The sequence below is a fragment of the Blennius ocellaris genome (assembly GCF_963422515.1).
Source record: "Blennius ocellaris genome assembly, chromosome: 6".
Classification (NCBI taxonomy): domain Eukaryota; kingdom Metazoa; phylum Chordata; class Actinopteri; order Blenniiformes; family Blenniidae; genus Blennius; species Blennius ocellaris.
The window spans coordinates 16438319-16454073 of record NC_137655.1 but is presented as its reverse complement, the minus strand read 5'-3'; the positions used below and the strand labels follow the sequence as shown (position 1 = coordinate 16454073).

General features: G+C 43.2%; 1 protein-coding gene across 1 annotated transcript; it reads right to left on the bottom strand.

Annotated features, from left to right (window-relative positions):
- Window positions 1-11199: 11199 nt before the first annotated feature.
- cdca7a (cell division cycle associated 7a) lies at window positions 11200-13316 on the bottom strand (the record flags this gene model as incomplete). Its single annotated transcript, XM_080497695.1, has 9 exons — window positions 11200-11266; window positions 11493-11629; window positions 11724-11873; window positions 11992-12120; window positions 12233-12421; window positions 12525-12605; window positions 12690-12893; window positions 12972-13094; window positions 13197-13316. The coding sequence occupies 9 exons, from the start codon at window positions 13314-13316 to the stop codon at window positions 11233-11235; spliced, it is 1167 nt and encodes a 388-aa protein (XP_080353821.1). The 3' UTR covers window positions 11200-11232.
- Between the last annotated feature and the right edge of the window lie 2439 nt (window positions 13317-15755).

Genomic DNA, 15755 nt, shown 5'->3' with positions numbered 1-15755 from the left:
AGCTTTTAATCACTTTACTGACAGGAGTAACTGCTTTCATTTAACCTTGACTGAAGATCATGAATTCTAAAGCATTTAATTGGATACATCATTTAACAGAATGAACAGAGCAAATTTTCACCAATTCAAAAGCTCAGATTGACAGACAGTGGCAGTAAGACCCACCACAATTAAAGCTGATCTGTATTCACTGGCCCTGTCACCCATCGCCATTAGTGATGTGACTGTTTGATCATCTCAGCAGAGAAACTTTGCTGAACTTCACCTTGTTTTGAAAGGGCCAGACGTTGAATGAAAGACGAGGTTTTGAGGAGGGGAAAGGGCTCTGGAGACTAGGAAGCACCCCCCCCCCCCCCCCCCCCCCACACACACACACACACACACACACACACACACACACCTACCCCACCTATGGGACCAAAGCCCCTTCTGATGCACCTCTGCATGAACAGCAGTAACTGTCCTGGAAAAGAAAAAAAAGGGACATGACAGGACAAAAGAAAACAGTGCAAGTCTCACATCTTTATGTTTATTATCTTCATCAGGGCCTTAATTGAAATGTTTCAACAAAAAAAAAAAAAATCATAAAATAACAATGCCATCTTTTCAAGATATTGGAAGTAATGGCTTTGTCTCGGCGCTCTCTGCAGACAATTGCCCCAGTGATGTGAAAAACTGTGTCAAGTGGTACATATGTGCCGCAGACACTTAATTGTTTTCCTGCCTTTGACTTTTGAGAGAGCAAATTCAATCTGCGTGCCAGACGTCTCCTCTGTGACTAAGCCTAACCAGGCAAAGCATGTTTGGTTAAGCATCCAGCCCCAGGGTTTGATTTTTGATTTTGCAATTACAGTTTTTTTTTTTTTTAATGCACAAAATACATTGTGTTATTTAAATGAACATAGCTCTGGGATGTTTCTGTTAACCAGATCCAATATGGTGCTTCTCAAAGTGAGGTCTGGGGGACCCCTCTGGGTCCTCCAGATTGCCCCGGGGGGGAGGGGGGGGGGCTTCCCAGTAAGATATGAATTGTAGGTTAATTTCACTCTATTTTAACTCACTATTTCACGTGGGGAGAATAGATTGTCTGTTTTTGGGTCATTAACAAGACATCTCTATAAGTGTTGCGGCGGCTGTAGATCAGAGGTGTGAAAGTCATTTGAGTTCAGGGGGGGGCACAACGGCCCAACGTGACCTTCATTATGTCGCACAGGTCAAATGAGAGCAGAATTCCCGTGAATGAACTGCAAATTTGTCCCTGAGTTTTGGTCCCTGGAAGACGCTCGCATCGCATGCACGTTTAGCATCTTTAGCATGAACACTTTCACAGTGTGACTTTGATGCTAACGCTACTTGGCTTTGCTATAAGCAGCTACCTTCCACTGCTGCATGACTGATTTCTCTCCCTCCGGCATTGGCGCTTTGCGTTGCTCAGTTTCGGATCTCGCCATTGTTATCATCTCTGCTCTTACCTGAAACGGTTCCGCCCTCGCCGGACAACTGAGGAAAGAGCAGGTGCCTTTATTGAAGTTTTGTCGTTGATGCCACGTGTTTGTTATTCTAAAGCTCAGTCGAGTCGTCCGGCGTGAACCCGGGGATACGTTGGCACTCCACCGTGAGCAAACACACAGCGAGACGCTCGTATTCACACCTGACAAGTGATTCTGAGGCACCGATTAATCTCAAACGCACGTTTCTTTTTAATGCTGCAGAAGGAACTCTTATAGTAGCTGGAGATTTTACACGGGGATAAAATGCAAACATCCCACTGGGATCAAATCATCAAAGCTCCTATCAAACATATGTCTATCATATTGTAATCTGTTAAAAAAAAAAAAAAACATCAGTGATGTGAAGGGAATCTTTGCGTATTCGCACACGTGAGATGAGGCGCCTCATCGCCGTCTCCTCAAAGAGGTTTAGCCTGAGAGCTAAACAAAAACAAATTAAGTGCATTTTTGATTCTGCGTAACATCAGGGGCGACAGCTAGAAAACGCTCCTCAGACCGAACACTTCAGTCTGTCCTCCTGGGAGACAAAAAAAAAAAAAAGCTCCTCGAACATTTTGCAACTGGGCTGACAGACGCCGACTTGTTCCAGCTGGAGTTGATCAGCGCTGACATTTTGGAACAGAAGAAAGGCACGTTAAAGGAAATGCAGATTAGGGAGACCAAATCAAATCCACTCAAGTGTTGTTCATTCTGCCCTGCCACAATACAAACCATGTGTGCCGCTTTTAAGTGGTGAAAATAATCTTAAGATTACAGAGTGGTCTCTGGTGCTAATTGTCTAAGAGCTGTTTTTCTTTCGCTCCCATTAATTCTTCCTTTAAAGAGCTCACCCCGAACGTTTTTTACTGGGTTTTTGTCAACTGTTGTGTTTTGGAGATATTATTTGATGGGAAATGTAATGAGGGAATCATCACTTTAACACGTGTTCTGAAACCGATCTCACAAAACGCTGCTGGGGACACAAGCTGTTGCGGCGGATCTGAAATGCTCACCGACGTACGTTTGTTCTGAATGGAAGAGAACTCAGGCACACATCCAGTGTATGGAGCTGGTTTAAAATCTGAACAGGGTTTGCTTGTCAAACGCAGGACTGGATTTATTACATCTTGACGAAATCATCCCAGATCACTTTTGTTTTGTGTTTGTTGATGTTTTCGGTTCACGTTGCACTTTTTAGTTTCTCACAAATCTCCCCGTACGCCTCATATCTATATTAGCTCGATACTTTATATGCTGAAGTGGCCAAATAAGAACACACATTTGAGCAATTGAAATGCAGAATGATAAGTAATACTACAGGACATTAAAAAAAATATTAGACGTTTAAAACGGCCTAAAACATATGAGCTGAAGTCTAAACGTAAAATGTGAATTGTAAACACAGTGCAGCTCAAACTGAATCTTTATTAAACTCAGCAGCAAAGCAAAACCTTGTTGTTTTTTTTAGAGTTCCGATTTGGAGTCATCCCACCGTTTTTCTGGGAGATTTTTTTGGTAAATATTTGTCGCATAAAAAGCGAAAGTGTTCTCTGGGAACAGAAAAGTATCTGGGAGGTGTGGATGGTTGATAGCATAACAGAAGATTGGAATTGTGCTGTGTGCCTCAAATCATTCAGGGCTTCGTAGACCAGCTGTAGTGTTTCGAAAATTCTCAGTGTAACAGGAAGACCAGTGTGGAAAGTTTTCTATTTCTACATGAACACTGTAAAGTGAGAGTTCAATTAGTATTGTCAAATACAGGGAAATTACCCAGATACTGCAAGCTGGGTACACAAACAAGAGTCAACAGTTAAACCCAAATTCATGTTTTTGGTGTTTTGGTGGGGAATTTCAGTTCCCAGAGGCACGTGGACGTGAAGAAACGACGCACAAGTCACTTAAAACAGCTCCCTAAACTTGAGCTGGAGATTTTCTCACACTGAGGACAAATTATAACCCACTAGGCTCCCAGGTGCCCCCCCCACAGAAAAGACCCCAGAGGCTTTTTCATTTACTGCCTCACTCCCGGCATGTGACAGCAGGTTGTGTTTTTAAAACAAACAGGCTGGACCAACAGGGTTGTATCAGCTCAAAGTGTTAGTGCTATTCATCTACGTGTAAAAAAACATGTGTTTTGTGACATTGCAATTTGTTTTGATTCTAAAAAAAAAAAGTCTCAGCATTTAGTTTAAGTAGGAGACATTCACTGCTCACAGAGACAGATGGGGCTTTTCAGTGATGTTGGAGACATCTTGTATTGACTCTCATTTAAAAGAAAACAAAACAAAATGCATGCACACTGTGGAACTGAAGGTGTTGAATAAGGAAATTATCCCAAATGTATTATTTATACAGGTCCTGAAATGGACCCTCACATTTCATCACAACTTTCTCAAGAGACCTGTTTGTCTCTGGCAGCAACTCATGTGGAAGCAAAAAATGCAAACTAGTTTTATTCCAACTTTTTCTCGTGTGAGTTCTGCATCGGGTGTTGATTCTTCAAAGCACAAACACAATCATATTGTTACCAAATAGTTCAAACGTAAAAAAAGAAAAGAAGAAAAGAGGGCTGGCATAAGAAAAGCGACACCATCCATTTATTCCTCTATACCTCCTGACACCCTCCCTTTGCTCGCCTTGCGATCCAGCGGAGGCCGTCACTTGTCTGGAGTTAATGGTGACGCAGGGCAGAGCAGCATGCATAGGTGCTTTCATGACTGATTGATATTGTTGGGTTTAAGGCTATAATATTAAACAAATGATCCATTCTAAAGGGATTTTTTTCTTTTTTTTTATTGAAAGTCCTTGCTTTGTGAAACAAAAACCCCCCAAAAAACCGACTGCCAGAGCTCCTGAAGCCACAAAGGCTGAGAAAGTAAACACACTGCGGGAGAAATACAGTAGCTATCTGAGAAGGAGGGTCTGTAATTATCAGGCTGCATTTTAACCAGTCATTGATACATTTCAGAACAGCGACAGCGACTCTACTAATCATTAAAAAAAAAATAAAAAATACCTCACTGCCAATGCATGAATGTTATGCCCTTGAATTAAGATTTCACTCTCCCATCTTCTGGTTACAAGTTTGTTTTTGTCATGATACATCTCATTCTAACTTTTAGCCCTCTTGAAGAAGCTTCTTCTTTTCTTTCTTTGAACGTTATGAGAAGAAGTGACCTCGTGTCCAAATGCAGACAGATCAGAAGTTATGTGTATTCCATGTGTTACTGATTTGTTTTGACAGCGTTACTCGGTGCATCCACTCTGACTGAAAGTCATCCCGGGCTCGTCCGGTTTTTTTTTTTTTTTCTTTCGCCGGCGAGCTTGGATTCATGGCCGGCAATGAATTCTCCGTTGAAGGGTCTGAAGGAGAGAGTTAATGAAGTAAAAATTAATGAAGCACGTGAGCACCACCATCTCAAGGCTGTAAGCTCCTCCATGCCCCATTTATAATGTATGATCTCAATAAAATCAATCCAATGTACCAGTTCTTACTTAGGGTAAGAATAGATTTACAGATTACAGCCCTGTGTTCCCCTGGTCATAATTACCCCCCCCCCCCCCCCCCCCCCACCACCACCACCACCACCACCACCACCACCATCATCATCATCACCGACACATTCCCCCTCCTGCAGTCAGCTGGAAATCTGACTGTGAACTTTCAAAACACCTCACACAGGACAAAGTTCTTTTTGTCTTTTTCCCTCAAATCACTAAACATTCAGCTCTGATAATAATAATAATAATAAAATTAAAAAAAACCTCTTCTCACCTCAGAGACCCAAAGTGTGCAGAAATGTTCTCTCTCTCTCACAATAGGAGCCTGAGTGTGGCTCCAGATCTGCATATTTGTGCCGTGCATCATTTTTTATTTGATTAAATAATGTGCTACTGAGGCTTTCCACTGTCTCCCCCACTTGTGAAAACTTGTTGAAAGTTGAAGAGAAATAAAACATTTGCGCCGAGTTACCTGTATTAGAGCTCCCCCTTCAGGTGTCTGGGAGAACTTTCTCTCTATATATATTTATATATATATCTGGACTCAAGACTCAAATTATGATGAGCAGCATCGTTAGAGCACAGCACACACATTCGATTATCAGAAACACAGACACATTATGTGTTTGTATTTTGTATAATTATTTAAATTTTGTTTAATTTACGAATTCTAAAAAAACAAAAAAACAATTCACATCTAATTGAACTCGTGGAATTTTTTTCATTAGAAAAAAAATATGAAAATGTGCACAAAAACTCAAAATTAACTTATTCTACATGATTCATTGGAAACCCATTTTTGAGGGCAAACAAAGAATTCACTATAATTGACATGTCTTAGTTTGCATCGCATCTTTTGTATGTTTTTGTTCACACTGTCTCGGGCTGCGGTTGTAACCTCGGGCCCAACGCAGGTTAAAGCGTTACCACCGACAATTACTGTTTACAAATTGACGACTCATCTGTTACATTTGCATGTAATCCTGCGTGGACAGATTCCGTCTCAGATAAACCCATATAGGCTTTGGACGTGCACATGAGAAAAAAAACCCTGAATTGTAGAGTTCAGCTGCCTGATGTGCCTACCCCTCCACCTCCATGAACAATTCTGTATTTATAATGTCATCTTATCACGCTCCCCCTTGAAGGCAGCAGCAAGTGCACTTATGCCTTCCTTTGTTAGGGTGAGTTGGCAATTTCCTGTGAGATGGAGCAACTGCAGGCAGCCCTTTTCTTTGATAATGTCCCTGACACCTGGACCAAACTGCTGTTTCCATCACTTTCCAGCCTGGAACAGGAGGAAAGGAACATGTCATAAGCCTCCTGCCACCCAGAGTCGCTCACTATGCATTTAACAGCACTCTCCTCACTATACTTTACAGGATGTAGAGGTCACAGCCAGTGGGAGATTCTTGTGTGGAAAGTCTTCTTGCTGAGCTGCATCAACAACAAAAAAAACAACATTAAAAAAAAAAAAAAAAAGTGAGCACGGCGAGTGTAACTTCTCTCATATTTCGATTTTATTTTCTAAAATGGGTATTTAGACAGTTGTATACCACGTGGATGCAGTCATAATAAAAGACCTTTCACGGCGTCACTGTGGTGTACCATGTTACATTTGTACCACGTAAAGCTGGTTATTAAGCAGCAAGCCTGAAAGAGTGTTTATTACAGAGGCCTGACAGATTGATTCTAAATTATAATTAATCAGTTGATTTTGACCCACAGATTGTGATTGTGCCCTGTGAGTTTCATTTATTCAGCTTTTCTTCTGGCTCTACTACAATCACCGTAGACCTGCAGGACTCTCAAGCAAATTAACAGTCTTCACGCTACCCTGCAGCCATAATGAAAATATCAGTCAATCAAACCCATATTATGCTGCGAAATCCTACCACGTATCTCTAGACCGGCATACAAATATAAGAATAGGCGTTCAACCCGTTTCTGCTTTACTGCTGCCAGTAAATTAATCAAGTCCATGTTTAAAAAAAGATCACTGCATCTGTCTGAAGCTCTTCCACTGTATTGTAGTGAGGTTTTTTTTTCCCCTCTCTCTCTCTCTCGCTCTACTGTTCTTTTTCCGTTGACCTGCAGTGAGACAGATTATCTGGACATTAAGATGCTTTTTGAAGGGGGGGGTGCAGGGGTGGGATGTGTCGCCCCATCTGCAACCTGTCTGCAGGTCCGGTGATGTATAGCAGTGGGCTGGACGGCCACAGCCAGGGCTGTGTGTTGCTGCTCACTGTGCCATGGCACTCAGTGTACTTCAACCCCCAGTCCCTCCTTACAGGTACCCCGCAGCCCGCCACCGTGCGCTACTCATTTACTGCTACACTGGTTTTCATAATTAGCGCCGCAAGGCCTCATTAAATCTGCTCTAATGAATAAATATTGTATTTCATAGCCTGATTACCAGATCAGCTCAATGCTTGAGCGTTGTAAACAATTACTTCCCTAAATATTCATCACCCCAAAGTGGATGATCATTGGTATTTAATACAGGACTAGTATTTTCAAGTGCATCTTTATTATACTAATAATAGTTTTTGAAATGTGAAATCTTTTTAGAGGGGGAAAAAAAAAAAATTAAAAGATCTTCTGTTGGATATTGCATGTCAGACTGATGTAGACTTAAAAAACTATGAACATGTTGTGATTTTACCAGTTGTGAGTTAATGAGTAATCGACTTAGACTCCATGAGTAATGACAGAAGACCATCAATTTCCAAGCTGACAGAATTATTAAGAGTTTAGTCATTTTCAAGAATACGATCACTTTAAAATAAATACCATTAAAGTGCCTCTTGTTTTCTCAGTGACAAATCTGATGCTTAAAATGATCTACCTTTTATTTGAAAATGTAAATATCCATTCATTCGGCTGAAAATTGATATTTCAGTCATGACTGTTAACGTGAAGCTTGCAGCTTGATATATTTAACGACAGGAAACAGAAGAGGGACCGTTGGTCTGGTCGAGTCCAACGGTAACACAATCTGCCAATAGGTACCTCTAAAATTCACTCGTTAAAAATATAGGATCCCTATAAGGACAACAATGTATTTGAAGTGTAATTGTGTGGTTGTTTCAACAAGTATTATATATCTGAAAAGGGTTAGGGTTAATTCAACCAAACTTTTTTTTTATATATGCACGCTTTTTGGCTTTTGGACTGTTGCTCCAGATCTTATTCTACTGAAAGGACTTGTCTTAGTGATGATCAGTCTGTGAGCCCTCACAGATCAACTCTACTTTGTATATTGTGTGTTTAGACACAGGTTGTTGTGCTCAGAATGAGTTTCCAATGTTCCAGTGCCCTAAATCAGACAAAACTGAACCGTTATTTCTCTGCGGTGTGTATCTTCAAGTACCTGTTCACTCACACACAGGAACAGAGGAGAATCACCTCAACTTTTTTTCAGACATGCGGCTTTAAATCCCCGTCTGAGTGTGATGTGGGCTGCCTGAGTCTGCCCCGGCGTCCAGGACCACGGAATTAGTATTCTGCAGCTTGTGCAGGAGGATCATCACATCCTACTTTCAGCCTTCTGCCTGCAAACGTGTGATCACGGTTCACATTAGGGGTCTTGATGCCTCTTCTCTACATTTATATACTCAACAAATGTCAGGATGTTGAAATGCAAAAAAACAAACAAGTAAAGGGTAAACAACAACAAATTGTTGATAAACAGCAATGTTTAGCAATAGTTTTGGGTGCGTGTATCTACGTCAGCTGGTGTGGTGAGTATCTCCATACGTCATGTGTTTATTTCTCGTCTCTGCCGACTCCCGACACCTCTGATGGGCTTTTAAGACACTGTTTCCACAGAATCAATTTTGGGTGTTAAATTAAAAGAAATAGATATTGATCAACTATTGAAAAGAAACAACCTCATAAGTATCAGGTCGCTAAAGTAGCTCAAAAAGATGACATTAAGTGGCCAAAATCTGTGGCATTTAGCCTCCAAAACGTACTGGATTTTAGCAAAACTTCAGTTTTTCCTCACTTTCTCAGTCCGGAAATTTTGAGGAAGATTTTGTGTCACGTGATATTATTTTAATCTGAGTATTCGCTAAATTGTTGACTGTCATCCCACTCTACAAAGTCATACCTCCATCTTCTATACTCATTTTATTAATATTGGGGTCGTGGCTGACTGAAGCCATTTCAAACTCCACCATGAAGAGTTCACCAGTATATTGCAGGGCTGACATAGAGACACAAACACACGCAGGCATATTAAGAGACGCCACCCTAATCAGCACGTCTTTGAGAAGGAGTGTAGCCACAGGAAACCCACGAAGGCTAAGGGAGAATATGCGAACCCTCCACAGGAAAGCCCAGGCCTGATTGAGAGCTCCCAACATCGTGACTCACAAAGCAAAAATGTGACGATCCTGTTGAAATGAAAGATGAAATTTGCACGTCAAAGGAAAACCCGAACAAGAACTGCATGCACTTTGGTGAGAGTTGGCGGGTTCATCAACATTTGGCTCCACTATAATGAGATCAGAGAGGATTAGTCCAGGCTTTTTTTCTTTTGGGGAGGTGATCTCGGGAAAGAACTCCCAACACATTATACCCATAAAAAAAACACATTTGCAGCTCCAATGTGAAATATACCAGATGAAAGGCACATTTTGTGTCTAATCATACATGTGATCGATTCATAGGGATCTTTTATTTGGGCTTGGATTTGTGTGAGAACTTTTAAGACGGCCTGTGTATTTCCCGTCGTAAATGGTGATTATTTGACCTATTCAAGCTTATGCGTGCTTTTGAGCGACAGCTCTTCGGGATGGTGTCAGTTGTGGCTCGCACCCTGAATCGACGCAAACTCACCGTAAAATATGAAGAATCCCACCCCCTCCCTCCAATGAGACTGTGCAGATACCATTAACCAAAAGAAAGATAAAGCTGCCTTCTCACCATCCATCACCTCCGGGTTTCAGCACCGTGTTTTGATAACAGCAGTCACAGCTGCCACCGCTCAAGATGGAGTGACGGTCAAATGAAAAGAGAGCCATTTACACCATTCCGTAATTAAGGCTTTTAATGAAAATGTACACTTCAGCCAACGAGGACAATGCGATCAGGACGTTTCAGTCGAGAGTTCAGCCAAACGAACGCACGGAGCCAGACGTACACAAGCGGCGGCGGGGCTAACCTCCACCTGCCATTACAGTAAGGGAAGCTCAACCGTTGATTATTTTCAAACAGTGTCATATAATCAGAGTATCTCCTGCTGCGGGTCAAATGAAGTACGTTTCAGAGATGAACGGCACAAAGGTTAATTCCATGTCATTTTGCGTGAGAGTATCACACTCCTGAACAGAAAATGCAGGCCATAACTCTATTGCCACTTCAGTGGCACCTTCAACCATTCCTACTTAGCAGTGGAAGGCAGAAAATGAGGCAAAGAAACTGGAGCAGAGAGAGAATGTGCTTTAACAGGGTAAAATGATTTACAGGTATGAGATTCCCATTAGAGAGTGCTAATTGTTTCCACACCATTAGTGACAGTTATCTAATGAAGGATATTTAACCAGGCGCTGTAGTATATCACACAGATCCTCTTCGGTTTGGAAGTGAAGAACCAGTGGACCTCGGCCTATGCCCTTTCCACCTGCACCCCCCACAGCAGGAGGAGCACTGGGCTTTTTTTTCTTCTTCTTTTTAAACAGGACATCCCTCTGATAGCAAACTGCCTCATAAAAAGGCTTAAAAACAATGGCGCGTTCACAATTAAAACCAAAAAGGCACAAAAACGGCTCCCTCAGATTACAATTAATGCAACTTGTCAGTGAACTAATACATTTAAAACAATGTAAAATACGAGATTTTTCGATGAAAGCTCTGACGCAGCAGAATGAAGAAGAAGAATAAAAAAAAGCCCGAACAAAGTATTCTTTTCCACAAACTTACATCCGAGGATGTTGGAATGGGCCTAAAATCGAGATCTCTTCATAAAATTGTATTTACAAGCAGCTCATCACAACAGACTGGAAACTACATGAAAATTAAAAAAATGAACAAAAAACAGTTTTGAGGCTGACAGAAGGCCATGTGCTTCCTCCAGATGTCAGCCAATTCTCAAAACTACATAGTTACAGTGGAATAAGAAGCACTGCACCATAATGCTATATTAAAAAAAACCCAAAAACCAAAAGGATGATGGGCGGGAGACTGACGGAGTGGGTCAGGTTCACGATTATCAGAGCAGATTCTTGTCCCCACTTCACTCACTGCCCTCTTCCAGTTCCTTTTTCAAGCTGCAGAAAAGACGACAAAGTCCGCGTCAGCAGATTTTCTTGGGAATTCGGAAAATTTGCATGCAAATCAATCACCACATTAAATAATCCAAGTCTGTCTAGACCGACAAATTTAATGGAATAAGACTCGTACGACATCGACTCACTACTTAAAAGCTCCTATTAGCTTCCTTGGTCACACGTGAAAACAAACCGAATAGAACAACCGTACAAATTTAAAATATACCTTTTCAGGTACGAGTGCACGTTGTCGAAGCCTTGGTATTTAGCGAGGTAAACCAGCACCCCCGTGGCACAGCGACCCTCTCGGGCCCGACAGAAGCTGCAGTTGCAGATCCCTCTGCATGGCGGGCACAGCCACTCCTGACGGGGACGACGCCAAGAACGAGACGGGTCAACACTTGCATGATAACAAAAAAAAACAAAAAAAACAGTGCTGTACGTTTCAGGTACTCACCGGATTCAGCAGGGCGTCTCGGACCTCCTCTCCGTATCGGTTCCGGAGGCAGGGGCCGCAGAACTGACCCCTCACCCCAGTGCACTCGCCATTACGGCAGTTCGTTTTGGTGTCGATGGTCTTCTGGCGACACTGGTGGCAAGTGGATCCCTGGGAGAAGGAAAAAAGAAAGAAAGAAAAAAAAAAAAGCCAAGATTTTCAGAAACGGGAGCTTTAAACACACAGACGCCGCTCAAATGTTTGCAACTCTGCAGGAGTGGACACCTACAGAGGCTCGGTTGTAGACTTTCTCGCGCACGTTGTGGCAGATGCCCTGCAGCTCGGCCTCTGTGATGTCCTCCACGGGCCGCACCACATGCGGGATGGCCTTGGCGCCGCTGAAGGAATGGCGCCGGGGCTGCCGGGGGGAGATAGAATCGTCAATAGATATAACACCTATATGCAACACAAGTTTGGGAGCTCCAAAGACACACATACAAAAAAAAAAAGAAAATTGTGATGTGACTTACAGCTTCGAATTCCTCATAGTAGCGGCTTTTGCGAACCAGGCTGAAGCGGTCCTCGGGCTCTTCCTCCGGAGTTGGACTGGGGGGTCCGTCCACCAGCGTGCGGGAGCGCGTGTGAGGGCGAGACAGACGCTCGGGATTCCTCCGGCAAGCTTTCGGCGTTCTCCCGGACTGCCGAGGAGCCTTCCGGGGCTGCGGGGGCAGAGAAACGTATTCAAGTTCAGGAGACGTGGCACCGGCAACCTTCAACGATTCACCTTCGGGGGGGGGGGGGGGTGGGGGGGGAGTTTCATACCGTGATCGACGCAGGGTGTGCCATCCGACTTCCCGGGAAGAATCCGGGCACCTTGTTCAGCTCGGCCATGAGTTTCGCCAGCTTAAAAAAAACAGATTGAACGAATGAGTGGGCAAATTAAAAAAGCTAAATATCAGGGTCAGGGAGTAAGGAACAAATCTGTACCATTTCTTTGTTCTCCTTAATATTTAGAGCTCGCTTGCTCATGAAGTTCTCCTCTTCCTCCTCCGAGTCGGAGTTCCGCGCTGCAGGTTGAGGCAGCGGTTCAGACGCAGGCCTCTTCTTGCCCGCCGCTTTGGCGGGAAACGCGAACGCGACCTTCAGCGGGCCCGGCCGGCGGCCACGCCGCGGACGCCCGGCGTCGACTTTCTGAAAGAATGAATGATTCGCCTGTCAAGGGAAGTCATTCGCCATGTCCGATCACACTCTCTCACAACAGCTCCTCACCATTGATTCCATCTGGTGGCTGATCACGTTCTCCTCGAAGCTGCTGCACGTGTCCTCCTCCGACGGAGCCTCGAAAGCCTTCGGTTTCCCCACGGCCCTCTTCGTTGGTTTCGGTTTGGTCTTCTAAAAAGCAAACAGACACATAGGCATTAATTACAGGTGTTGCAAAGTCTCAGTTTCTGAAAACAAGTCAAACTTTGCCTCTTTTTTTTTTTTTTTAATTACCGTATTTGCAAAGCCTCCATCCGAGCCGAAGCTGTCGCAGCTGTCATCCGAAGAGGAAGAGGAGGAGGAGGAGGTCTCCATGGGGACCAGTTGGACGCTGCGGAAGCTCCTCAGACTCATCCTGGTGGATGCAGGCTGGACGATGGGTCTCTGAGGGACAACAGGTACCATTTGAAAATCAAAAAATATCTAATGCAAGACATAGTGAAGGTTACAAACACACAAGACAGACAATATTCCTATGTGACACCAGAAAAGGATTTAAATGAGTTCGATAATCACAAACAACAGCAATTGCTGAGAATTTTGTTGTAGTTTCATGGTTGCATGTTAATGGTGGGCCTGTATTTGCACAAAATAAAGTTTAAACTAAATTAATTATGATGTAGAGCACCCCCCCCCCCCCCCCACACACACACACACACAAATACAATTTAAAACACCACACTTTGAATTTAGAAATCAATAGTTTAAAAAAAAAAAGCGTCCTAAAGTTAAGTCCACGTGTCTGTTTTTCCTTCATAAAGGACACACCCCTGAGAACAAAGTCCTCACATGTCGGTCAGTGGATTGTTGTGAACATAAGACAAGTTTGTTATAAAAAAACAAAACCCCAAAAACAAACAAGCAAACTGTAAAGCCTGGCACTGACTAATTCGATATCGTGTGGATTTTGAAAGTTACAGCCAAAAGTGGTACTTCGTTGCAGGAAACGACAGGAAGTTGCCTTTAAAGTTGGCCTCCCGGTGTCTCGTTTCACAATGGAAAAAAAGTTACGAAAGTACATGAATACATGATGCATCAAAACTGAGCTGTGCTGATTTTGCCTTACCTTGGATCTGGTTAGTGGCATTATTCCTTTACAAAGTGGTGCTAAATGGAAGCAGGACCAGTGTAGCACAGTGCTGCAGCTATGCAGGGATACGATGCAGTGAACTGGCAGGACCCGCAGAAGCGCGCGGCTCGCGTTCATTTCCCGCGCCACAGCAAAGTCCTGGAAGGTGCGTAAAACGCGCTGCCATACTTCCACATCTCGGCGTGAAATTTCAGAACATATTAGAGTATGGATTTACAATAGGACATTTATTTTAAGCAACTTTAGTTAAATCTCCGTTTTCTTGCATCGCGATGACTGGGAAATGTTATCTTATAGGTTTATTCTTTATGCGTCTTTCACGGAAATGCCAATGGCGCGAAATTTCGCGTGATCATTTGCATACAAGGCGGGTAAACTGCTGAGGTCGAGCAGTTTCTGAGGTTGAAATGCAAGCCAGTACACACACACACACGCACACGCGCGCACACACACATACACACAGGCCAGCTGCACTTTGTTAAATGTCTTGGAAGCTAAAGGATCAGCATGAAGGGATAAATTAATAAGGAACCAAACATCTTCACACATATATATATATAATCGAGTTCAGTTGACCTGAGACCTGCTTTGTGATGCCTCTTACCTGCACAGATGAGACCAGACATAGACTGGTTGCGATCTTGTCATGAAATTAAAATTCTGGCAACGTATTGACAAAGTAGACATTGACACAGGAAGAAGTGGAAGTCCCTTTTAATAAAGCAGGGTGGAATGGGCGTTGTTTTTTTTTTGGTCTACATACTGCAGGAAGTAAAAATGAAGAAAAGACAAGGTGGCATTCATCTGTTATCAGCACGAAAAGGAATTTAGACAAGGCCACACCAGAAAAAGCTCAACTTTGTACTTCTAAATCAGCAGAAATGAAAACATCCAAACAAATTAGGAAAGCATTCAAATCTGAAATCTTTTCTAATACTGGGGTTAATTTATTACAGGCTGACAAACAAATCTCATCATAGTCAATATAATAATGGAAGGTAATACTATATGTCTTTAAATACAAAACAGGAATTGTTATTTTTGATAGCAATAAATAGATGCTGAGCATAAAGGGCAATTTATGTACCGTAAGGTGATTTTAAAATGTTCAAAAGGGGACTTGCACCATAAGTATATACACATCATGGGCCTGTGAGCCATTCTGCAATAAAGCACCTTTTTTTTTTCTGAGCGAGTACGCTGACATAATTCATATGTAAAGCCTATGATCAGCATAGAAGAAATGCACATTAACTTCTTCCACCACCACCACCCCCACCCCCACCCCCACCTGCACCGCCTCGCCCTCCCCTGCCCCCTCTCCTCGGTCGACCTCTGACTTGTTTATTGTCCTGACGTGGTAATCTCTTGTGACGCTCCACTTTGATCCACCCTCCGTCACTGGCTTTGGCCCCCTCTTTTTGCTCACTGGGGTTTTCTGTCACAGACAATATACCCGGAATCATTGGTGGGCGGGTCTGCGGTGCGACACCGTAACTGCTGGACCATGGCCTCCCTGGCTGCCTTGACGTTTTGCTGGTCTTGTAATGAACGTGACCACCTCGACTATTGCTCGATGTCTGCCCCCTTCCCTGCCCCCCTCCCACAGTTAATGTTTTGCCAAAGTAGTTGTTTCTGCGGTATTCGTGAATGGCCCCAGCGCTCATTCGGCGCTCTCGATCTCTCTCTAAGGTGCTTTCCGA